The sequence below is a fragment of the Molossus molossus genome, unplaced genomic scaffold (genome assembly GCF_014108415.1).
Source record: "Molossus molossus isolate mMolMol1 unplaced genomic scaffold, mMolMol1.p scaffold_m16_p_3, whole genome shotgun sequence".
NCBI lineage: Eukaryota > Metazoa > Chordata > Mammalia > Chiroptera > Molossidae > Molossus > Molossus molossus.
Window position 1 is genome coordinate 129,472,318 of NW_023425366.1, and position 23,431 is coordinate 129,495,748.

Below are 23,431 nucleotides of genomic sequence, written 5' to 3' on the forward strand. Positions count from 1 at the left end.
CTGAGCCCTCTGGACCCGGAGGTACAGAGCAGCACTGACAGAGGAGCCGAGTCACAGGTGCTGAAACCTGCAGGGAATCACTGCAGCAGTCGAGAGGGTGGCTCCCAAATTCACAGGGACAGGGAAGCATAGAAGAATCCAGAAGGTAAGAATGGGTATGAAATGAGATGGAGGCAGAGCAAACAGAAAGCACTATGGCAGATTTAAACCCAAAACATCAGCAAACACATTTAATGTAAGTAGACTGAGTGAAGGGGCCACAGACAACTCACCTCTTCACCACCCAGTTTCCTTGGACTAACATCGCCACCTTCTGGATGCCACGCAGAACAGCCACGGAGTCCACAGAGGGGCCCAGGAGGCTCATCAAGTTGGCAAAAGGCATGACCTTCACTGAGGACGCAGAGACGTCAGACAAGGGAGAGGAGCCTGGCCCCTTCCCAGTCCCCACCAGGTCTGCAGGGCAAGCTCAAATAGCAACCCCAGAACGTGAACGACACCAAGACCCCAGCACGGCACAGCCCTGGATCTTGAAGGAAATGTCCACAGGGAAGACCGAGGAGTGCCAGGAGGCACACCACATTCCACTCAGGCCCAGAGGCTTCACAACCCCCCATAATCACCTGGCTAGTAAGTGGCAGAGCCAGGATTAGATCCCAGGCCACCAGGGTCCAGAGTCCGTGTACTTAACCACTCTGCTCTGCTCGCCCCCACCTGAGCCCCCGCAAAGCAAGTGGGCCAAGGCCCCAGGAAGGCCGTCATGCAGCCCCATGCACAGCAGGGAGCTCCCCTCTGTTCGAGTCCCGAGGCCCTCGGCGGGCACCTCAAGAGCCCAGGGCCTGGGACTCAGCTCTGAGTTTCAAAAGGCTCGTGTCCGCCACTGGCCAGCTCCAGGCCCCTGCAGGCTCTGGCCCTCGGAGTTCTCCAAGAAAAGACTAGTCCCTGCCGCTTGGGCGCCACAGCACAGCGGGAGTGAACACGTCCTTGAGAGGACCTCAGCTCACGTCCACACGCAGGGCTTAGGATCAGCCCTGGCAGCCTCGCCTTACCCCAGCTCCCAGGAGCCACCTTAGCCCCTTTCCACAGGTGAACTGGGCTCAGGAAGGTCAGTGACCTGCCCAGCTCACACAGCAGGAGTGGGGAGAGGCACAGGAAGCCTGATCCTTGAGGGGCCGCCGGGGCTGCTGCTCTGGGCAATGGGAGCCTCTGGCCTTGCCCCTTGGTCCTCAGTCTGTCCCAGAGTCAGGAGGCAGACGGCATGATGAGCACCTACCGTTCTTCATCAGGATCTTAATCTGATCGGCCAGGGGCAGGGTGCGCAGCTGGGCCATGGACAGGACATTGCTGGGGGCCACTGGCTTGTCTCTGTGGAAACAAAGGCGTGGTCAGAGGCTGCAGGCAGGGAGCCCTGGGGCGCTGGCCAGCCCACCTCTACTCACTTCTCCTCCTCCTGGCTGGGCGGCATCAACATCAGGAGGTACTCACTGCGGAGGAGAGAGGGCAGGTCAGCGCCCATGACCCCGGCTGGCCCCAGGCTGAAGCCTCCTTGCCAGCAGCCAGTGAGAGGCCCTTCCCCACCCTGCCCCCCTCTAGAGGACCAGCTCTTCTCCCCCGCCCTCCAGGGCAAGGGGCCCTCCCACGCCCTTCCCCCGGGAGGACCCACAGGTGGCAGTCCCAGCAGTCCCACCTGGGCGACTTGCCGAGCTCCGTGTTCCCGACCCCGCTGGAGCCCTGGCACAGCAGGTACTGGCGCTCGTGCTCAGAGCGGCTGTCCTGTGGGGGAGGGACCTCAGCGCAGCCCTGCGCCCCACAGCCCCACACCCCACCATCCACTTCCCGCTCCAGCCACCCACTGTGCTGCCCCAAGGCTGGCCACGGGACCCCAGCACCCGGAGCCGGCACCGCAGTGCCTGTCTGTGATACAGGGACACGAGCGCAGCGGCACGCCAGCCAGCCAGAGCGCACCTAGGCGTGCAGGCTCCGGGCCATGCTGGGACAGCACCAACTCGCCTGCCCTCAGAGTACCGCTGCCGCTGCCGGCGGGTCCTACTGTCACTGTTCCCATTTGTAGAGAAAGAACCGGATTCTGAGAGAGGAGGGGACTTGCCCAAGGTCACACACTAGGAAACAGCAGAGCTTCTGCAAGTCTGACCCTGAGACAAAGGCTCTGTCAACACAAATCTCTCCCAGGAAGGTTCCAGAAAAATCAGGACCCCTCCTCAGAGACATGCTGGGGAGCCCTAGGCCGTGGTGTGGGGAGCCCTGGGCTGTGCTGTGCTGGGGCCTCATATTCAGCGGCTTCCCTGCCTCCACCCAGTTTCAGGAACTGGCTCCAAAGTCAGTGCACAGTAATCACCTCTGGCAGCTCGGCAGTGACCCTGGGCAGGTGACAGATGGCCGACTGTCCCCAGAGCAATAGATGAAGTGTGCCTGCGTTCACCGCCCACAATGCATGAAAAATGCGTGACCAGCCAGCAGCCCCACTCTGAGCCCAGCAGGAATGCTCCCGCTGCAGAGAGCCTGGGAGCAGCAGACCCCCCTCCCGGGTGCAGAGTGGCCAGGTTATGCCAGCAGGACATAACCCCTCTCCCTGCAGCATCACCAAGCGGCCAACGGAATCTGCAGTCCGGCAGGAGACAAGGAGGCCGCACTGCCGCGCTCCCTGGGCACCGGGCTCTCCCAGGGCCCCCAGGGCAGCGCCGGGGAGCGGCTCACCCTCAGGCCGTGGTAGCGCAGGTGCACCCAGGGCTCCTCGGCGTGCTTCTTCTGCAGGAACTCGTAGGACTGCACGCGGCGCTGCCGGGCCTGCTCCGACTCGGGCCGGGAGAACCGCACCTGCGGGGGCGGCACGAGGGCCTCAGGCCTGGGACACTTCCTGGGCTGCCGTCCTGGCCCACCAGGAGGCCCGAGGACCCCATATCTGGGGCACTTCCCACCTTCCCCTCGTTTCCTCACGCAGGTCTTTTAAATCCAGTTCTAACCACGTCCCGCTCTGTGGTCTGCCCACAGGCCGGACGGGAGCAGCCTCCTCGGCGCGGGGCCCGCCTGCACCCACTCCGTTTCCACTCACTGGCGGCAGCACCCCCGTTTTCCCATGAGAAACACCAGTTCCCCTTTAGTTCCTACCTAACGTCCCCCCAAACACCATGCACAGCTACAGAGCGGGCAGGAGCCTCAGACCTGGACAGCACAACCACAAGGGACGGGCTCAGGGCTGGGTCAGCCAATGAGTCCATCCTGAACTTTGACTTAGGATTAATGACAAAGTAGTTTCTTTCCCCTGGAGGCTGGGAGGCTGTAAGCCTGGAGCTGGGACAACTCTCTCTACCACCTTGGCCAGACACCTCGCCTGAGGAAGAGGCCACAAGAGAGAGACAGAACCTGGAGAGGGAGAAACCAGTCTCAGTGACAGTCTGAATTCAGCCATACGTGAGGCTACCCTCCAGCTTCCCCGTACCAAGGACCCACACACTCCTTTCACCTGCGCCTTTGGACCTGCTGTCTGTTGCTCAGGTCCAGAAGGAGCCAAGCCCCGTGTCACTCTCCGTGAAAGGGGAGCTGGGCGCCGGCTGGGCTGGATTCTAGGATTCCACAGGAGGCCTTGAAGGCACACAGGTCCAAGAATGTCTTGTTAAAAAGGGGCCCGAGAGTCCCCAAGAAGGGAGAGAGGTATCTGAGGTCATCCAACAAGCCACGGAGAAGAAAGATGAGGCCCCACGTTGGCTGTGCCAGAGCCCACCCGCCTCAAGGACAGTCACAGCTTCAGCCACGCTGTGTCCCACGCACATCACCTGCGCAGGATTTTCCTTCAAATACTCATTTTAACCTAAACATACTTAAATGGGAGACTTTATAAGCCACAAATGGAAGGTCAATATTCTTCCAACAATCTTAAAGTACAGGAATAACTATTAAGATAGAAATTCTTCAAACGTGCGCCACTAACGAGATAGCACCACTCGGTTTGTCAGCACAGGACTGCGGCCCGCTCATCGAGGGCTTTGGACACGCAGCGTGTGCACTGGCACCGCTGGCCCGGGCTCTTACCAGCTCGCACAGACAGGGCCGCCATCCTGCTCACAACTGGGACAGCTCTGCTGGACAGACGTTAGGCTGTCTCTCCAGGCGGCCCAGTAAGAGAGTTCTGAAGAGCAGACTGTTTCTGCATCCGTTTCACCTCAGAACACAGTCTGCAGACCCTCCTGCCCCTTGCTCTCCACACCACTGAGCTGCAAAGCCAGCCTGCTGCCTCCCGGCCCACCCCTCCCTCTCAGGCCACAGCGCACCGTGATCTGCTTCACATCTTCTTCCGCCTCGTCCTGCGAAGAGTCCCCCGCTGCAAGAGAAACAGGCCTGCTCAGCCTCTGGTGGGGCCCCAGGAAGGCCCAAGCAGCAGGCCTGTGAACTGTCCTAACGCATGTCAGGGGACACTTAGAAATGCAGAGACATTCTGGGAGGTGGGTGCTACTGGCAGCCAGTGGGCAGAGGCTAAGGATGCTGCTAAGCACCTGTAACGCATCCCTTCCATACTTCCTCCGCCAATCCCTCCTGCCCAGTCACAGACAGACAGCAGGGCTGGGGCCAGAGCTCACCTTCATTAGCTGCCTCCCTCTCTCGGTGCTTGGCGTCTGCCTTATCCAGGTAGGAGAAGCTGGGCCGCAGCTGCAGGATGCCATGTAAAGGTGTCAGGTGGAGCTCACCTGGCAGAGGAAGAAAGGCTTGGACCTAAGAACTAAGCCACGCCCCCCACCCCCGCCAAGCCTGGTTAAATAAAGGTAGTCAGTCACCAAGGGCCCCAGACTCCCCTAAAGACCTTGGCCCAGTGCCAAACTACCTCCCACCTCTGACCCTAGAGCCTTGGGACTACCAGGCTGACCCCACCTGGCCCTGCTGGACACAGCAAGCACACATCCAGGATCAGGACAGGACTCCAGACTCAAATCCCCCCCACAAGCACCCAACACCCTCCGAGCACAGTCCCGCTGCGCCCCCTCCAACCAAGCAACAAACACACTGCTCTCCCGCCAGGCCTCGCTCACTCACCCCAACACACTCTGCTCTCCCCCAGGCCTCGCTCACTCACCCCAACACTCTGCTCTCCCCCAGGCCTCGCTCACTCACCCCAACACACTCTGCTCTCCCCCAGGACTCGCTCACTCTCCCCAACACACTCTGCTCTCCCCCAGGCCTCGCTCACTCACCCCAACACACTCTGCTCTCCCCCAGGCCTCGCTCACTCTCCCCAACACACTCTGCTCTCCCCCAGGACTCGCTCACTCACCCCGCCGCACTGTCTCCCCAGTTCCCACCCTCATCCTCCCACCTCCTGCCATAATCCCACCCGTTCCATGAAGAAGTCAGTACTGAATGTGGCTGGAGAAGCAGCCCCGGAGGCGGAAGAGGCCCCCCAGTCTCCGATGGAGGCCATGACTTTCCTGTGAGTCAGACCTTGCCCTGGAGGCAGGTGCATGTGGGCTCCAAAGAGCAGAACCCAAAGGCTCGGGCTCTGTCTGGACCCCGAGAGAGCAGACTGCTCCAGATAAGGAGTAAATGAGGGGATGGTCTGGTTGCCAGGGCTCTGTCCCTTGAAATGTAGAAGAGTCTAGTTGATGATTTAAAATATATATATATATTTTATATATGTGTGTGTGTGTGTGTGTTTATTGGCCTGGCCGCTGTGGCTCAGTGGTTGAGCATTGGCCCACGCACCAAGAGGTCACCAGTTTGATTCCTGGTTGGAGAACAAGCCCAGGTTGTGGGCCTGATCCCCAGTGTGGGGCATGCAAGAGGCAGCCAATTGTTCTCTCTCATTGATGTTTCTATCTCTCTCTCCCTCTCCCTTCCGCTCCCTCTAAAGTCAATAAAGAAAAAATATTTTAAAAGTATGTTTTTAGCCCTGGCTGGTTTGGCTCAGCGGTTAGAGCATCCACCTGCGGTCCAGAGAGACCTGGGTTCGGTTCCTGCTAAGGGCACGTACCTCGGTTGCAGTTTGTCCCCGGCCCTGGTTGGTCATGCGGGTGGCAGCCACTCGATGTGTCCCTTTCACATCGATGTTTCCCTTTCTCTCTCTCTTCCTCTCTCTCCCTCCCACTCTATCTGTGCAAAAAATGGAAAAATGTCCTCGGGTGAGGATAAAAAATAAATAAATAAAAAATTTTAAAAAAGTATGTTTTTATTGATGTTTTAGAGAAAGAGACAGAAACATCCATGTTGGAGAGATACACTGATCAGGCTGCCTCCTGCACGCCCCTCCACTGGGGATCAAGCCCACAACCTGGGCATGTGCCCCAACCAGGAATCAAACCAGGACCCCTCAGTCCATGGGACGACGTTCAGTCCACTGAGCCACACTGGCCAGGCTGATGCTACTCTATTTTGATTCTATTCTTTTGTTTCATAAGTGTTCAAATTAGTTTCATTTATTGCTTCATCAACTCTATAAACACCTACAGGACCTTGTACTTTTAATTGCGGTGAGATAGAATTCATATGCCATACAATTCAATGTATTATAAAATATGCAGAATTACAGAGCCAGCACCACAATCCACTGAAGAGCGTGTGGGCCGTGCCCTACCAGCCTCGCCTCTGCCCTGCTTGTCCCTGCTCTGGACGTTTCAGGTGGATGGCACCACAGAACGTGTGGCCTGGCGACTGGCCGCTTCCACAGGCCTAGTGCTCTGCGGGCACATCTGGGAACACGTGTGCATCCCTCGCTCTCTGAGATGACTGAGTGACACTCCACTGAGTGGCCACAGCACACTGCCGTCGGGCATCAGCTCAAGGACAGACGGCTGGGCGCTCACTGTCACTGTCAGGAACAGTGCACGTGTTTCCACGTGGACTCGGCTTCATCCCCCTGGTAGCTGCCGTCTAGGAGCAGAACTGCAAAGTCTCAAGTACCTTGTATTTAAAACAAAAGTCTACAACCTGTCTTACGAGTTATGCTGTGTGCCCGCGTCCCAGGAGCCCATCCCTACAAGGATGGGCAGTGGCTAGCCAGAAGTCCTTGAAGATGGCCAACGCAGCCGGGCCCCCTGACAACCTGCTATTTGCACAAGCTGCCTGGCCCCCGTAGGCGTCTAGAATTCGGCAGGGCAGGGGCTGCACACCAGGCTAGAGCAGGCTTCTGGGTCCCAGCTCCCCCACCCCCGTTCCCCGCCGTCAGCCTCAGTCGGGCCCAGCCAAGGTACCTTGCCTGTAGAGCGCAGCAGCGTAGCGGGACGTGCTACTGGTAGTCTGGGAGGAGCAGAATGTCTGCTTGTCCATCAGCTTCCTAGGAGCACAGGGAGAACGGGCATCAGGGCAGGAAGCACCAGACCGGGCCTGGCAGGCACAGCCCCCCCCCAGACACCTCCTGAAACCCAAGAGCCAGGGCCAGGCCCACAGCACAGGCTATTGTGCTGCAGGAGGAAAGCTGGGGTGGCAGAGCCCAAGGCCTGTGTAGGCCCCAAGACACAAGCAGGGGGTGGGAGGCCCCCTGGCCTTCAAGGGGCCCAGGAAGGACTTGGTGGGAGGAGCCATTTCAGGGAACAGATGCACTAGGCCATCCCCTCAGAGGTGGGGCCGGTGGGGAGCCTGGAGCCCGGGCGGCACTCACGAGGAATAGGTGCTGGTCTCGTCCGTGCAGGCGCCATCCACGTTCAGCGCGATCTGCTCCCCTTTGCTGCGGCAGTAGTTGGGGTTCAGGGTGTCGATGGCCATCTCAAGCTCGACCTGGAGGCACCAAGCACCCCCAATGGCTATGAGGACCTCAGACACAGTCCTCAGGGGACAGTCCTGCCTGCCCAGAAGAGGACAGATTCATGTCCCGCCCTGGGGGTCTCAGGCTTCAGTCTACACACAGGTCACAAACCCCAATTCTGACAGAAAAGGCCAGAGCAATTTTTGAGGGGGCAGGAGGTGGTCCTGGTAGTTTGTCCCTTCCCCCCAGCTCCACTGCCAGAGATCTGTATCTGGAGTTAAAAATCCAGAGATTTCTCATGAAAATCTTATTTTCACTTTCTCTTGAAAAGCCAGCAGCACGGGCAAAACTGGCACGGCATGTCCCTGGGATCCTGGCCCCTCCCGGACCAGCCTTCCAGGCTCTGGACCCTCACACCAAGCCCGCTCACACTGGCCCCCTCCCCGCTACTCCCTAACTGGAAGCTCACTGTCCCAGGCCTCTCTGGAGCTGCCCACCCTTTTTATTCCTGGAGACTCCCTTGCTCAGCTCTCAAGGCCCTGCAAAGGGCTGTCTGACTCTCCACTCCTTCCTCCAGGCTTCCAGTCCCCAACGGGTCATCTCCTGGCCTCCCCAGCTCCCACCTACACGCCTCCGGCACAGAGGGTAGCCCCACCTTCTGCTGCTTGGGCTTGATCTTGGCTGAGAGGTGCGGAATGTCATCGTAGGTCATCGAGGCTGGACGCACAGGGTACTGTGGAGGGGAGGGAGCCATCAGCGCAGCCTGGCCAGCCCGACCAGAGCCACTCTGGGCACTCTGGCCAACGCCCTGGTCTCCTCACCCCCCACCCCACTGGCCCCACTTGGTCTCCTTTCCAAGTGCCGGTTTAAATGTCTCTGACCTCCAGTGGACATGCCCGAGCCGCAGGAGCCCAAACCCTGGCACCCAGAGCACCGCCGGGGAGTCAAAGTGAGCTCCGCGGTCGGATGACCAGTGCAGACCACCAGGTAGGAGGACAAGGGAGCCAAGAGGGAAAACAACACTGGCCAAGTACCGCTCACTGCCGAAGCCAGATGCGGCCACGTGGGAAGTCATTACCCCAGTCTCTCTCCTTCTGCTCCGTGTGACTTTTCCAGAACAGACAGTAAGACAGAGAAGGGGGCTGGTCTGCCTGACCTCAGAGAGCCCTCTGGACACCAGTGTCATGTGTGAGGTCACGTCTACGTCACACACCTTCAGGCACTGCTCTGGACCCTCGCCTCACAGCCGCACTTCTCCGCGCCCCCTGCCCCCACGCCGCGAGGGAAGGCTGAGCCACGGCGCAACATGGCCCGGGGGGGCGTGGCGGTGCGTGAGACCAGCGCTCTAGCCTGGGAAATGGCTGTTTCCTAGACGCTCACTTCAGTAGCAGCAGTGACCCCTCTCTGCTTCCTGGGCTGGAGTCCAGCCCATCGGACGGAGCCCCTGAAAGGCCTGGGCTGGGAAGAAGGGTAGTGAAGGGCACAGAATCTGGAATCAGACAGACCTGAGTTCCGGTCCTCATTCTGCCACTTGCTACTCATGGACTCGGCCAAGCTCCTCACCTCCCCTGGCACGAGCGTCCTCACCAGAGGGCACAGGGCTTGAACACCCTGCATACCCACGGGTCACTGCCCAGCGCCAGTCCCACCATCACTGTGCAGGAGGGAGGCAGGTTCAGAAGTCCCGAGCGAGGGCCCCCAGGTCCAAAGCCTCCAGAGGGTTCAGGGTAGGGGACAGACACTAGGAGCACTGCTGTGGCTGCCCTGTCCAGGCCCTGTGCGCAGGCTACCAGCCTCCCTGTGCCTCGTCTTATCATATGCAACATGGGGACAAAGACTTAAAATAGTAACCTGATTGCCAGGAATGCAAATTGGTACAAAACAGTCTGGTGGTTCCTCAAAGTGCTGAGTTTCCACGGGACCCAACAAACCCACACCGAGGGACACACCTCCACTCAGACACTTGCACGGAAATGCTCACGGCAGCACTCACTGCTTGTGAGAGCCAAAAGGTGGAGCAACTCAAATCCCCATCAACTGACGCAAAAATACACAAAACGTGTGGTGTATGTATCTGAGCTATGGAGTTATTCCTCCACAAAAAGAACGAGGCCCTGGTATACTGGTGAACCTCGAAAGCATCGTGCTAAGTCATGGAAGTCAGACGTAAAAGGCCACACACCGTGGGACTCTGGAACAGGCAAAGTCAGAGAGAACAGGGTCAGTGGGTGCCCAGAGCTGCAGGTGGGGATGGGGGAAAGGGGCAAAACGTCCTGATAGACTGTGGTGCTGGTTGCAGAGTCCTGTGAAGAGGCTCAAATCCACCGTCTTATCCACTTAAATGGGGGAATTGTATGGATGTAGATTAGATCTCAATAAAGCTGTTATAAAATTACAATAACATTAAGCACCACAGGTCACTGTGGGGTAGAAGAGTTCGTTTTATGTCCAGTGCCGTGAACAGGTCTGCACACAGCCCACCGCAGCACCCGTGAGGCACAGGGACGACCGAGGGCACAGCCGGAGGGCTCCAGAAGGGCCCTCTCCACGCCAGCTCTGAACCATGCACACTCATCTGATCCCCATGGGAACCTGCAAATCAGGTATCAGTACCATCGCCATCTTGCAAACAAGGAAACTGAGGCACAGAGATCAAGGAACTTGCCCAGGGGCTGGCAGTGAAGCGGAAAGGGAACTGGGCTCAGTGCTGGCGGTCGGTCCGCACCCGAGCTCTCGCGGCACAGAGCTCTCCCCCGAGGCCGCATTTCACCCCCCCACAGAACCATCCAATCACACACTCAGGTCTCCCATGGTCCCTGCACCCCCTCCCACCAATACCCTCTTTACCTCCAGGTCCCACAATTACCTGAAACAGATAGAGCTTCTCTGCCAGACTTTTGGCCAAGTACACGTCGATCTGGGAACAAGGGAAGAAAACTTAATCAGGAGACCTAACCCAGGGCCTGACTGCCCCGCTGGCATGGGGGCAGTGGCCCCAAGGCAGTCTGGGGTGGAGGAAAGAGCTCAGCTGTTGCTAAAACCAAAGGAAACCAAGTCCCCAACCTGGACATATCCAGGGCCCTCCCTAGAGTTCCCAGGGGGCCAGTGCAGAAGTCTACCTAGGGTCAGTATAATCCAAAAAATGCATCTTCCCTGGGGCTGCCCAGAGCAGGCTGCACCCTGGAGCCGATTAAATGCTTTTCTGAGGTGGATAAGGCAGGGGAGGGTGTCTCCCTGTACCTTCCAGCACCCAGCCTGGATCACCTATCATCCTGACCAGCCCCACCACGCAGCAGACCTTCCTGCTTCCTAGCTCTTCAGAGGAACCATGTCCTCTCCCATCTCCAGGCCTTGGGGACTAGTCAAGGTCATCGGGTGCAGGGCCTCCTCGTGGCGGAAACAGCGCTTGTGGAAGCCTAGAGGTTCTAGGTGTCCAGAGCTGGGCCACTGAAAGTAGCTTCCCACAGTCTGCTTCTGAGACACCTCCCTCATCAGTCTCTCCCCAGAAGATCCTAAGCTGCCTGAAGGGAGGAAAAGGGAGAGACACTACCTCCTTCATTGTTGTCACAGCCCCAGGTGGGTCCAGTTGTCAGTCTCATTCATTCATTCAAAAAACAATGGCACTGATATCTATTATGTCCAAGGAACTGGACCTGGCTTTGTGGACAGGTGAACAGAATAAAAGCTCTGCTTTCCCGAGCTTACACTCCAGCAGGAGGAGGCTTATGTCTAGGGGCTAATAAGCATTGTGGCCAAGGCAAAGCAAGGCCCAGGGAAGGGGCTAGAGTGCTGGGGGTGGGGGTCAGAATGCAGAAGAACGCCACACAACCACAAGGGTGGTCAGGGAAGCCACTCTGACAAGGAGATGGTGGATCAGAGACCTGAAGGGAGTGAGAGGGTCAGCCAGGCAGGTACCTGGGGAGAGAAGGTCCCAGTCTGGCCTGAGGATGGACCGAAGGAGCCCAGCCCTACCGCCTGCAGCCCAAGGCACAGGCATTTCTCCTTGGTAGCCAGCAGAGGGTGGGGAGCAGCAGTTACCTCCTGCACGACTGGGTCATCCTCTTCATTGGCCATACTAGGGGGGAGCCCGCAGTGAGGTCCTCAGACTCGATCTGTAAGGGAGCAAAGGGCCTGGCCATCAGTCAGTTCTGACAGACATACTCTGGGAGGGAGAACCCCAAGACAAACAAGTTAATCCTCTCTCTGTATGTACCCTGGAGTCATCTGCGGAGGGCCAACTATATAATCCATCAGCCCCCCAAAAAAGAAACAAAAACAAGCACTGGGTGTGAACAGGGGGATGCAAGCTGCACCAATGGGAAAGAATGCCCAGCTTTAGGGGTATTTTTGAGTACTCACAGGACAAGTCGCCACCAGGCCTGGGGATGGAGGCTGGCTGAGCCACAGCCATGTCTACAACACTCAGGAGCTAACTGAGGCCATGGGAAGTTTTAAGAAGAGCCGGAAGCTCTGGTCCAGGCGGTGAAAAGTAGGAACAGCGGTGCTCGCCTCCTCCATGGCCACATCAAAACGCCAACTGAATTATAGCACAACCACCTTGAGAAGCACCTGAAGACTAGCTGAACAGAACTGCCATAACTAAGGAAATACAACAGAAGCTACGTTGAGACTGGTGGGGACGGGGGGACCAAAATAGGCTAGCCCCACACCCACGTGTGGTGATATCACGCCTGTGGAAGTCATCTGAGGGGTGGGGGCGTCCCAGCCTCACACCAGGCCCCCGAGCCCATAGCACCAGTGCCGGGAAGAGGAGCCCCTACAACAGCCGGCTGTGAAAATCAGCATGGACTCCACGCAGGTGAGACTAAGGGCCGCAGGAAACCCAGGTGACCTCTTAAAGGGGTGAGCGCGCGCACATGCACACTCACTCACTCTGGCTCTGGGCTTCAGCACGGGCACAGCAGCTCGAAAAGTGCCAGGGACACATGAGGAGGAACTAAAATGACCAGCTTCGGACACAGGCTGGAAGGGAAGGAGCTGGGGCAGCTCTCTCTGGGGACTGAAGTGCAGGCAGGTACCACTGCTCCCTTGTTGAGCCCTCCTCACCCACCCAAATCTTCAGGGACACGGGGGTGCTAAATCTGAGCTCTCCAATAACCGAGCAAACACCTTTCACCCCCACAGAGGTGATTCCCAGAGACCCTGTCCCACCCAGCGCATGCACCCAGACAGAGCTAATTCAGAGGCTCATCCACACAAGCAACCTGCCTTAGCTCAAGCTGAGGACTTTCCTAAGATCTCTCAAAGGTCCATAAACCTCAAGCAAGCAGCAGCTGGCCTTGGTGTGCCCTATACATCTTACTCAGTGGCCTCAAGCCCGGCACAAGTGGCAGCTGGCCTCAGCTCGCATTATGGTGCCCATCAAAGGGTCCCAAGACAAGGACTAGTGGCAGCCAGTCTGGGTCCGCAGCAAAGCCTCTCCCAATAGCCACCAAACCCAGCACAAGTGGTAACCAAATGCAGATCACTTTGTAGCTTCTACCAAGGGATGCCAAGCCGGTCACAAACAGTGCCTACACCAGAGCCTTCCTAAGAGGCTTCAGAACCAACAAACCCAGGGGCCAACTTCAGACCACAGCAGAGCACCACCCATCAGCTCCACAAACACACCAAAGGGCGAACTCGGTGGGCACCAAAGCAAATCTCATTCTGTGGGGTCAACCCCTAAAAAAGAGATTGCCCTCTAAAGCCAGCCCTCAGGTCAACCCAACCCACGGACAGGCCAACAGCAATCCAGGCGCAATAACAGGGGGACACAGGTCTCACACACAGGACTCCTGAAATCCTAGACGTAGGTGACGAGGAAAACTGTGCCTCTGAGTCTCACAAGACACCTACTACATACAGCCACTCGACCAAGGCTGGGAGATGTCACAGACCAACCTAATACACAGAAGTAAAAACAAATACAGGGAAGCAGCCAAAACAGGGTGACAAAGAAACATGTCCAAAATGAAAGAACAGAACAGAACTCTAGAAAAAGAACTAAATGAGATGGAGACAGACAATCTACTAGACAAAGAATTTGAAACACTGGTTATGAGGAAGCTCAATGAACTTAGGGGAAGTTAGGTGAACTTACACAGAGACACAGAAAACATAAAAAGCAGTCACGCTGTACCGGGAACAGGCTGTTCCTCCTTCCTGTGGGAGCAGAACACATACTACATTAAAAAGGAGTCCTCTGCCCTGGCCGGTTTTGCTCAGCAGTTAGAGCGAGAGACCCGGGTTCGGTTCCCGCTCAGAGCGCATACCTCAGTTGCAGTTTGTCCCGGCCCTGGTTGGTCGTGCGGGTGGCAGCCCCTCAATGTGTCCCTTTCACGTCGATGTTTCTCCTCTCCCACACTCTATCTGAACAAAAAATGGAAAAATGTCCTCGGGTGAGAATAAAAAAGGAAGAAAAAAAAGGAGTCCTCAGGGCTGCAAATCTGACAGTAGTAAGTTGAGTAGCAGTATACTACATTGGAAAAAAGTCAGAAATGAAGAATACAATATTGGAAATAAAGAATACACTAGATAGAATCAACAGTAGATTAGATGAGGCAGAGAATCAAATCAGTGATTTGGAAGACACAGTAGTAGAAAACACCCATTAAAACAGCAAATAGAAAAAAGAATCCAAAAAAAGAAACAGGATAGTTTGTTACTCTGGGACATCAAGAGTAACAAAATTAACATCATATGGCTCCCAGAAGGAGAGAGAGCAAGGGAAGATATTATTTGAAGAAATAATAACTTAAAAGTTTCCTAATTTGGCAAAGGAAACAGACATATAAGCCCAGGAAACATAGAGTTCCAAACAAGATGAGCCCAGTGAGGGCCACACCAAGACACATCATAATTAAAATGGCAAATTAAAGACAAAGAGAGAATCATAAAGAGTCAAGAGAAAGACAGTTAGTTATCCAGACAGTTACCCACTAGGGAGCTCCCAAAAGACTGTCAGCTGATTTCGCCACAGAAACATTTCAGGCCACAAGGGATTGGCATGAAACATACAAAGTGATGAAAAGCAAAGACCTACAACCAAGACTACTCTATCCAGCAAGGCTATCATTTAGAATCAAAGGACAGATAAAGAACTTCTCAGATAAGAAAAAAACTGAAGATGACCATCGTTAAACCAGTGTCACAAGAAATGTTGAAGGAACTTCCTTTTTTAAAAAATATATCTTTATAGATTTTTTAGAGAGAGAGATAGAAACATTGATGTGGGAGAGAACCATCAATTGGCTGCCTCCTGCATGCCCCCTACTGGGGATCAAGACTGCAAACTGGGCATGTGTCCTGACAGGGAACTGAACCAGGACCCCTCAGTCCATGGGACGACACTCAATCCACTGGGCCACATCGGCTGAGCTAAAGGAACTTCTTTAAGCAGAAAAGAATTGGTCAAAAATATAAGTAAGAAAATATATAGAGAAAAAATTGCCCACTGACAAAGGTAAACACATAGTAAAAGCAGTGGCTTAACCAACTATAAAGCTAGTACAAACATTAAAAGACAAAAGTAGTAAGATCATGTGTAATTACAATAACAAATTAAGAGCAGCACACAAGAGAAGTTAAAAAATGACCACATCATTAACGTAGAGGGGGAGTGTAAAAATTATAGTGATTTTAGAATGTGTTTGAGCTTAAGGGACTATCAACTTAAAATAGACTGCTATAGCCTGCCAGTGTGGCTCAGTGGTTGAGTGTCAACCCATGCACCAAGAGGTCACCAGTTCAATCTCCGGTCAGGGCACATGCCCAGGTTGTAGGCCAAATCCCCAGTAGGGGGCATGCAGGAAGCGGTCAATCGATGTTCTCCCTCATCGATGCTTCTATCTCTTTCTCCCTCTCTCTAAAATCAATAAAGAGCCCTGGCCGGTTTGTCTCAGCGGTTAGAGCGTCAGCCCACAGACCAGAGAGTCCCGGGTTCGGTTCCCACTGAGGGCAAGTACCTTGGTTGCAGTTTGTCCCTGGCCCTGGTTGGGGTCGTGTGGGTGGCAGCCACTTGATGTCTCTCTCTCTCACGTCTTCCCACTCTCTCCCTCTCACTCTATTCTCACTCTATCTGAAGATAAATGCAAAAATATCCTCGGGTGAGGATAAAAAAAAGAAAGGAAAACAATTTTTTAAAATAAAAAAGACTGCTATAAACATAGCTTGCTATGCATGAAGCATGTTATAACCGCAAACCAAAAAATCTACAAGTAATATACAAGAAATAAAGAGAAAGGAATCCAGCCCTGGCCAGTTTGGCCCAGCCCGCAGACCAAACAGTTTGATTCCCAATCAAGGGCATGCACCTGGGTTGCAGGTTCAATCCGCGGCCCTGGTAGGAGCACATGCAGGAGGCAACCAATTGATGTGTCTCTCTCACATGGATGTTTCTCTCTCTCTCTCTCTCTCTCTCTCTCTCTCTCTCTCTCTCCCCCCCCCCCCCCCCCGCTCTATCTGAAGATAAATGCAAAAAATGTCCTCGGGTAAGGGTAAAAATAAATAAATACATAAATAAAACAAAACCCCAGTGACATCAATGTATCATCCAAACAAAAAATCAACAGAGAAACAGTGGCCTTAAATTACACATTAGACAAAATAGACTTCATTGATATTTTAAGGACATTTCCCCCAAAAGCAGTAGAATATACATTCTTTTCAAGTGCACCTGAAACATTTTTCACAATAGACCATATATTCAGCCACAAAACAAGTCTCAATAAATATAAGACGACTAAAATCATACCAAGCACCTTCTCCAATCACAATGTTATGAAACTAGAAATAAATTACAAGAAAACTAAAGAACACACAAACACCTGGAGGCTAAATAATGCACTACTAAGCAATGAATGGGTTAACAACAATTTCAAGAGATATCAAAAGACATCTTGAAACTAATGAAAACATGATGACCCCGAAAATGAAAGAGACATGAAGACTGACATCACAGAAATAAAAAGGATTATTAAGTAAATACAACAACTACATGCCAACAAATGAGACAACCTGGAAGAAATGGATACTAAATTCCTAAAACAAAAATCCCCCAAATTGCAATCAAGAACAGAAAATGTGTCCTGGTCAGTAGCCAAGTGGTTAGAGCATCGGCCCACACAGTGAAGCGTCTTGGGTTCAATACCCAATCCTGGTGGGAGGGGCATGTGGGAGGCAACCAATTATTATGTCTCTCTCACATGATGTTTTTCTCTACCCTGCCCTCCTTCCCACTCTCTCTTAAAAAAAAATGCCCTGGCCGGTTTGGCTCAGCGGTTAGAGCGTCGGCCTGCGGTCCTGAGAGACCCGGGTTCGGTTCCTGCTAAGGGCACGTACCTCGGTTGCAGTTTGTCCCCGGCCCTGGTCGGTTGTGTGGGTGGCAGCCACTCGATGTGTTCCTTTCACATCGATGTTTCTCTCTCTCTCTCTGTTCCTCTCTCTCCCTCCCATTCTACCTGAACAAAAAATGGAAAAATGTCCTCGGATGAGGATAAAATAAATAAATAAATAAAAAATAAAAGTCCTGGAGAACTCTCTTAGCTCATCACTTTAAAAAAAAAAAAAAAAAAAAAAAAAAATCAATGGAAAATATATCCTCAGGTGAGGATTAACAACAACAACAACAAAAAACCCAAACAAACAAACACCCAGAAAGTGTAAACAGACTGATAACTACTAAATCAAATTAAATCAGTAATAAAAATAACTCCCAACAAACAAACATCCTGGAACAGATGGCTTCAGAGAATTTTACCAAACATCTACGCGTCTCAAACTATGCCAAAAAAATGAAGCACAGGGAAGGCTCCTGAGCTCATTTTACGAGGCCAGCATTACCCTGATTCCAAAACCAGATACAGACATTACAAAGAAAGAAAACTAAAGGCCAATATCCCAGGTGAACACAGATGCTAGAATCCTCAACAAAGTATTAGCAAACCAAATCCAGCAATACATTAAAAAGATCATATACCATGATCAAGTGGGATTTATTCCTGGAATGCAAGGCTGGTACAATATCAGCAAATCAATTAACATGATACACCACAGAAACAAACTGAAGGATAAAAAGCCCATGATCATATCAATAGATGCAGAAATAGCATTTGACAAAATGCAGCATCCATTTATGATAACAACACTCAGCAAAGTGGGAATAGAGGGAACATAACTAAACATAATAAAGGCCATATGTGACAGATCCACAGCTAACAACATACTCAGTGAGAAAAAGCTAAAAGTGTTTCCTTAAGATCAGGAACAAGACAGGTCAAGGAGGGTCTAGCCACAGCAATCAGAAATGAAAAAGAAACAAAAGGCACATGAACTGGAAAGAAGTAAAACTAATTATTTGCAGATGACATGATACTATGTAGAGAACCCTAAAGATTCCACCAAAAAACTATTAGAGTTGATAATTCATTAAAGTAGCAGAATATAAAATTAATATTCAGAAATTGGTTGCATTTTTAAATTTTTTTAATATGATTTTACTGATGAGAAAGAGAGAGATCAATCTGCTACCTCCTGTATGCACACCAACCTCAACCTGGGCATGTGCCTGGCTGGGAATCAAACTGGAGACCTCTTGGTGCATAGGTCGATGCTCAACCACTGAGCCACACTGGCCGAGTCGGTTGTATTTTTATACACCAATAATGAACTATCAGAAAGAGCAATTAAGAAAACAATCCCATTTACAATTGCATAAAAATAAAATACCTAGAAATAAATGTTTTGCTGTTGTTAATCCTCACCTGAGGATGCCTTTCCATTGATTTTTTTTTAATTATTCCTCACCTGAGGATATTTTTCCACTTATTATCAGATAGAGTGGGAGGGAGAAGAGAGAGGGGAGGGGAAGAGAGAGAGAGAGAGAGAGAGAGAGAAGCAGAGAAGCAGAGAAGCAGAGAAACATCGATGTGATAGAGCCACAACCACTGGCTGCCTCCCACACAACCCGACCAGGGCCGGGGATGAACTGCAACCAAGGTATGTGCTCTTGACCCAAATCGAACCCGCAACTCATTGGTCCGCAGGCTGATGCTCTAATTGCTGAGCCAAACCGGCCAGAGCAATCTTTTTTTAAAAAAGATAAGGTGGAAGAGAGGGAGAGAGAGGCATAGAAAAATCAGTCTCAGAGAGACACACTGATTGCTTGCCTCCCAAACAACCCCAACCAGGGTCAAGGAATTGAACCCACAACCCTTTGGTCCAATGGCCAACACTCTAACCACTTAGCCAAACCAGCCAGGTCCCTAGAAACAAATTTAACCAAGAAGGTAAAGGACCCGATCTCAGAAAACTATATGACCTTGAAGAAGGAGATTTTAAAAGATAAAATAAATGAAAGCATGTATCGTGTTCATGGATAGGAAGAATTAACATCATTAATATTTCCATATTACCCAAAGCAATCTATACATTCAATGCAATTCTTATCAAAATACCACTGGCATTTTTAACAGAACTAGAACAAGTAATCTAAAATTTACAGGGGACCACAAAAGACCCTTAAAAGGTCTGAGTGGCGGGAGATCACATCCACAACGCAAGGCCAGTGTAGAGCAAAATGGCTTTATTGCATGAGCCTGAGTGCAGGCGGGCTGAACCCAAAAGAGCTCAGCTCCAAGCCTTCTTTGTTCTCTGGCTTATATAGGCACAAACTACAGAAACTACAAAAAAACTACATAAAAAAAAAACAAAAAAAAACCTACATTCTTTTGGCGCTGCTTAATTGGTGCCAGGGCTGACACAAGCTGTCTCAGAGGTAAGGAGTCTGCTTCAGCAGAGGTCAGGGCAATCATTAATCTCTTTCTTTTTATGGTCCCTCCAAGTTCTTCAAGGCCACCATTAACCCCCTTATCTTTTTTTTTCCAATCCTTACTCAAGGACTTTTTTATTCCCCCATTTTTTTGTTCAGATAGAGCGGGAGGGAGACAGAGCAAGAGAGAGAAACATCAACATGAAAGGTACACATCGAGTGGTCGCCACCCACACGACCCAACCAGGGCCAGGGACAAACTGCAACTGAAGTACATGCCCTTAGCGGGAACTGAACCCAGATCTCTCTGGACCGCAGGCCAATGCTCTAACCGCTGAGCCAAACCGGCCAGGGCTAACCCCTTATCTTTTTTTTTATCCTCACCCGAGGACATTTTTGCATTTTTTGTTCAGACAGAGCGGGAGGGAGAGAGAGGAAAAGAGAGAGAGAGAAACATCGATGTGAAGGGACACATCGAGTGGTTGCCACCCACATGACCAACCAGGGCCGGGGACAAACTGCAACCGAGGTACATGCCCTTAGCGGGAACCGAACCCGGGTCTCTCTGGACCACAGGCCGATGCTCTAACCGCTGAGCCAAACCGGCCAGGGCCTAACCCCTTATCTTTATGGTTCCTCTGGGTTTCAGTCCCAGGTTTTTTTTAGAAAACTGCTCGGGTGTTTATGTGCAGGAATAACTGGTCAGAATGGAGTTTAATTTTATTAAAACATTACTAACCCTTTCAACCCTGAATCTTGAGAAAGAAGAACAAAGCTGGAGGTATGCTACCTGATATCAAACTATACTGCAAGGCCAACCAAAATAGCATGGACTGGCATAAAAAAAGACACACAGATCCATGGTACAGAACAGAGAGCCCAGAAATAAACCCACACCTAAGACAAAGGAGGCAAGAATATACAATGGGATAAAGACAGTCTCTTCAATAAATGGTGTTGGGAAAACTAAACAGACAAATGCAAAATAATAAAACTGGACTACCTTCTTCTGCCATATACAAGAATAAACTCAAAATGGACTGAAGACTTAAATGTTAAGACCCAAAACCATAAAACTCCTAGAAGAAAACATAGGCAGTTAACTCTTGGACATCACTCTTAGTTTTATATATATATGTATAATTGGCTATGTCTCCTCAGGCAAAGGAAACAAAAGAAAAAATAAACAAATGACACTACACAAACTACAAAATATTTGCACGGTACAGGAAACCATCAACAAAACGAAAAGACAACCTACCCAATCAATGTAAAAAGATATTTGCCAATGATACATCCAATAAGCAGCTACATATCCAAAATATATAAAGAACTCATACAAACTTCACCACCACCAACCCCCAAAAACAACAACAACAATCCAAATAAAATATGGGCAGAGGACCTGAATAAACATTTCTCCAAAGAGGACATATAAATGGCCAAAAGACATGAAAAAATGCTCAATGCCACTAATCATCAGAGAAATGCAAATTAAAACCACAATGAGATAGCATCTCATTCCTGTTAGAATAGCTATCATCAATAAAGCAACAAATAAGTGTTGGTGAGGACGTGAAGAAAGGGGAACCCCCGTGCACTGTTCGTAGGATTGCAGATTGGCACAGACACTATGGAGAAAGAACACTTTGGAAAGCCTTCATCCTCAAAAAATTCAATATAGAATTACCATCTGATGCAATAATCCCACTTCCGTGTATTTATCCAAAGAAATCCAAAACACTAATTCCAAAAGATATATGCACCACTATGTTCACTGAAGCCTTAGCCAAGATATGGAAGTAACCTAAGTGTCCATCAATCCACAGCTGGATAAAGAACATGTGGTACATGTATACAATGGAATATTACTTGGCCACCAAAAGGAATCAAATTTTGCCATTTGCAACAAAACAGATGGACCTAGAGGGCATTATGCTAAGTGATGTCAGACAGAAAAAGAGAAATACCATATGATTTCACTTACACGTGGAATCTAAAACACAAAACAAACAAAACAGAAATAGAAACAAAGACTAAAGGCATGGTTGCCAGAAGGGAGGGGGGTGGGGAATGAGTGAAAAAGGTGAAGCAATTAAGAAGTTCAAACAGGCAGTTACAAAACAACCATGGAGATGTAAGGTACAGTATAGGGAATTTAGTCAATAATATTGTAATACTGTATGTGCCAGGTGGCACTAGACTTATTGAAACAACTTATTGCTGCAAGCAGTTCTTTTCAAAATTTACCATCGCAAAGTCAACCGCATTACAGACTGACCAACACAGACCTGGAAAAGCAGTTGGGTGTAGCAACATCATCAACACCAGCTGACATCACAGCTTCACCAAAGAGAAGCGGTTCCAGCCATCACATTAGGGGCGAGTTATTTAAATGTCTGCCCAAATATAGCAAGCTAACTTTTAAGCTGATAATTTTGTATGGCCCGCAAATGATGTTTTAAATACCCAAATGACCCTTGGCAGAAAAAAGGTTCCCCACCACTGCCTTACAGACTAGAAGGATTTGGCCCTGGCCGGTTTGGCTCAGCAGTTACAGCATCGGGCTCATGGACTAAAGGGCAGTGGGTTCTAATCCGGTCACATACTTAGATTGCAAATTCAATTCCCCCACCTTGGTCAGGGGAGGGGGTGGTGTGGGAGGCAACCAATCTCAATCTCTCTCTCTCTCTCTCTCTCTCTCTCTCTCTCTCTCTCTCTCTCTCTCTCTCTCTCCCCCTTCCACTCTACCTAAAAAAATCAATGGAAAAATATCCTCGGGTAAAAATTAACAACAAAAAAGGATAGAACAATTTGGAGGAGCCATGAGAGCAGAGGAAAGGAGGGACTCCGGTGACACTTCAAGTACCTGGAGGAGGGACGGCTGCAAGTCTGCAGGAGGAAGGGCGAGTCATTCAGCTGAGCTGATGCTCCATATGAACAAAGGGAGGAGATGGTTTGTTTGCAAGGCACCTGGGCACCCTCCGATCTCAGCAGTCCCCAAACCTCTACTTTTGGTAAGACCCGGACAGTTTTTGTATAGTCCACTGAAGACCTGAACTATACAATATGTATATGGGCATAATACAATACCTTCACCACAGGATTCAATGTCACCTAAGTAAGACCCTTTTCTCAGCCAACATGTGAAATCATCTCACTTATTCCAAATACACGTTCTGACCTCTAAGATTGCTCAGGCCAAAACGCTGACATCATCCTTGATGCTTCTCTTCCTCTTGTCCCACAATGGCAAATCCTGTCAGTTCTACCCTCAAGTGCCTGAGACCTGGTCGCTCCCCCTGCCGCCTCCCCAGTCCAGCCAGCTCATCTCCAGCCTGTATTACAGCCACAGCCTCCTACTTGGGCTCCCTGCGTCCACCCTTGTCCCAGATGGTCTTTGCTCAACCCCAGTCACTGATGCTTTTGAAAGCAAGTCACATCATGTCATTCTTCCACCCTCAAAGGCCTCCCATTTCAGTCAGAACAAAAATCCAAGTCCTGACCACCCTCTGAGGGCCAGAAACAACCCCTCCCTGCCTTCACCTCAGGCCTCACAGCCCCTTCTCTCCTCTCCCCCCTGCCCCACCTCTGGGCTTTGGTAACTAACTGCTCTAACCCCTGATAACAGCATGGCTCCCTCCTTTACCTCTTCCAGGTTTTTGCTCAAATGTTACCTCATCACTGAGACCTTCCCTATCCACCCAATTAAAAACTGCACCCCCCTTCCCAGCTCAGGTTTTCTCCATGGCATATACCACCTGTGACAGTTTACAGCTCTGTCTTTATTACCTGTACCCACCCCCCACTGCCACTAAGCTGTAAGCTCCACGAAGACAGAGGTTTTGGTCTATGCTGTCCCTTGCTGTACCCCCAGTGCCTAGCACACTGCAGGCACTCGACACACACTGGTTGTCTGAGTAAACGAATCACAGGGATGTTATTCAATAAGGAACTTCCCAGGGCTTCTGAGTAGA

The 23,431-nt window shown here is 51.3% G+C and overlaps 1 protein-coding gene across 3 annotated transcripts in view; it reads right to left on the reverse strand.

Moving 5' to 3' along the window:
* POLR3E (RNA polymerase III subunit E) overlaps positions 1-23,431 on the reverse strand; it is a 38,482-nt gene that overhangs the window by 11,425 nt on the left and 3,626 nt on the right. For 2 of the 3 annotated variants that reach the window (XM_036279793.1, XM_036279791.1), the window contains exons 1-13: positions 12,044-12,352; positions 11,723-11,796; positions 10,551-10,601; positions 8,340-8,417; positions 7,601-7,716; positions 7,194-7,276; positions 4,593-4,700; positions 4,287-4,336; positions 2,716-2,835; positions 1,688-1,773; positions 1,440-1,484; positions 1,274-1,365; positions 273-393 (exon numbers count right to left, since the gene is read on the reverse strand). In XM_036279793.1, the coding sequence (XP_036135686.1) occupies positions 273-393; positions 1,274-1,365; positions 1,440-1,484; positions 1,688-1,773; positions 2,716-2,835; positions 4,287-4,336; positions 4,593-4,700; positions 7,194-7,276; positions 7,601-7,716; positions 8,340-8,417; positions 10,551-10,601; positions 11,723-11,758 (986 nt within the window). In that variant the 5' untranslated portion in view covers positions 11,759-11,796; positions 12,044-12,352. Of the gene's footprint in view, positions 1-272; positions 394-1,273; positions 1,366-1,439; positions 1,485-1,687; positions 1,774-2,715; positions 2,836-4,286; positions 4,337-4,592; positions 4,701-7,193; positions 7,277-7,600; positions 7,717-8,339; positions 8,418-10,550; positions 10,602-11,722; positions 11,797-12,043; positions 12,353-23,431 lie in introns of those variants that run through there. The other variant, XM_036279792.1, reaches the window with a different exon arrangement.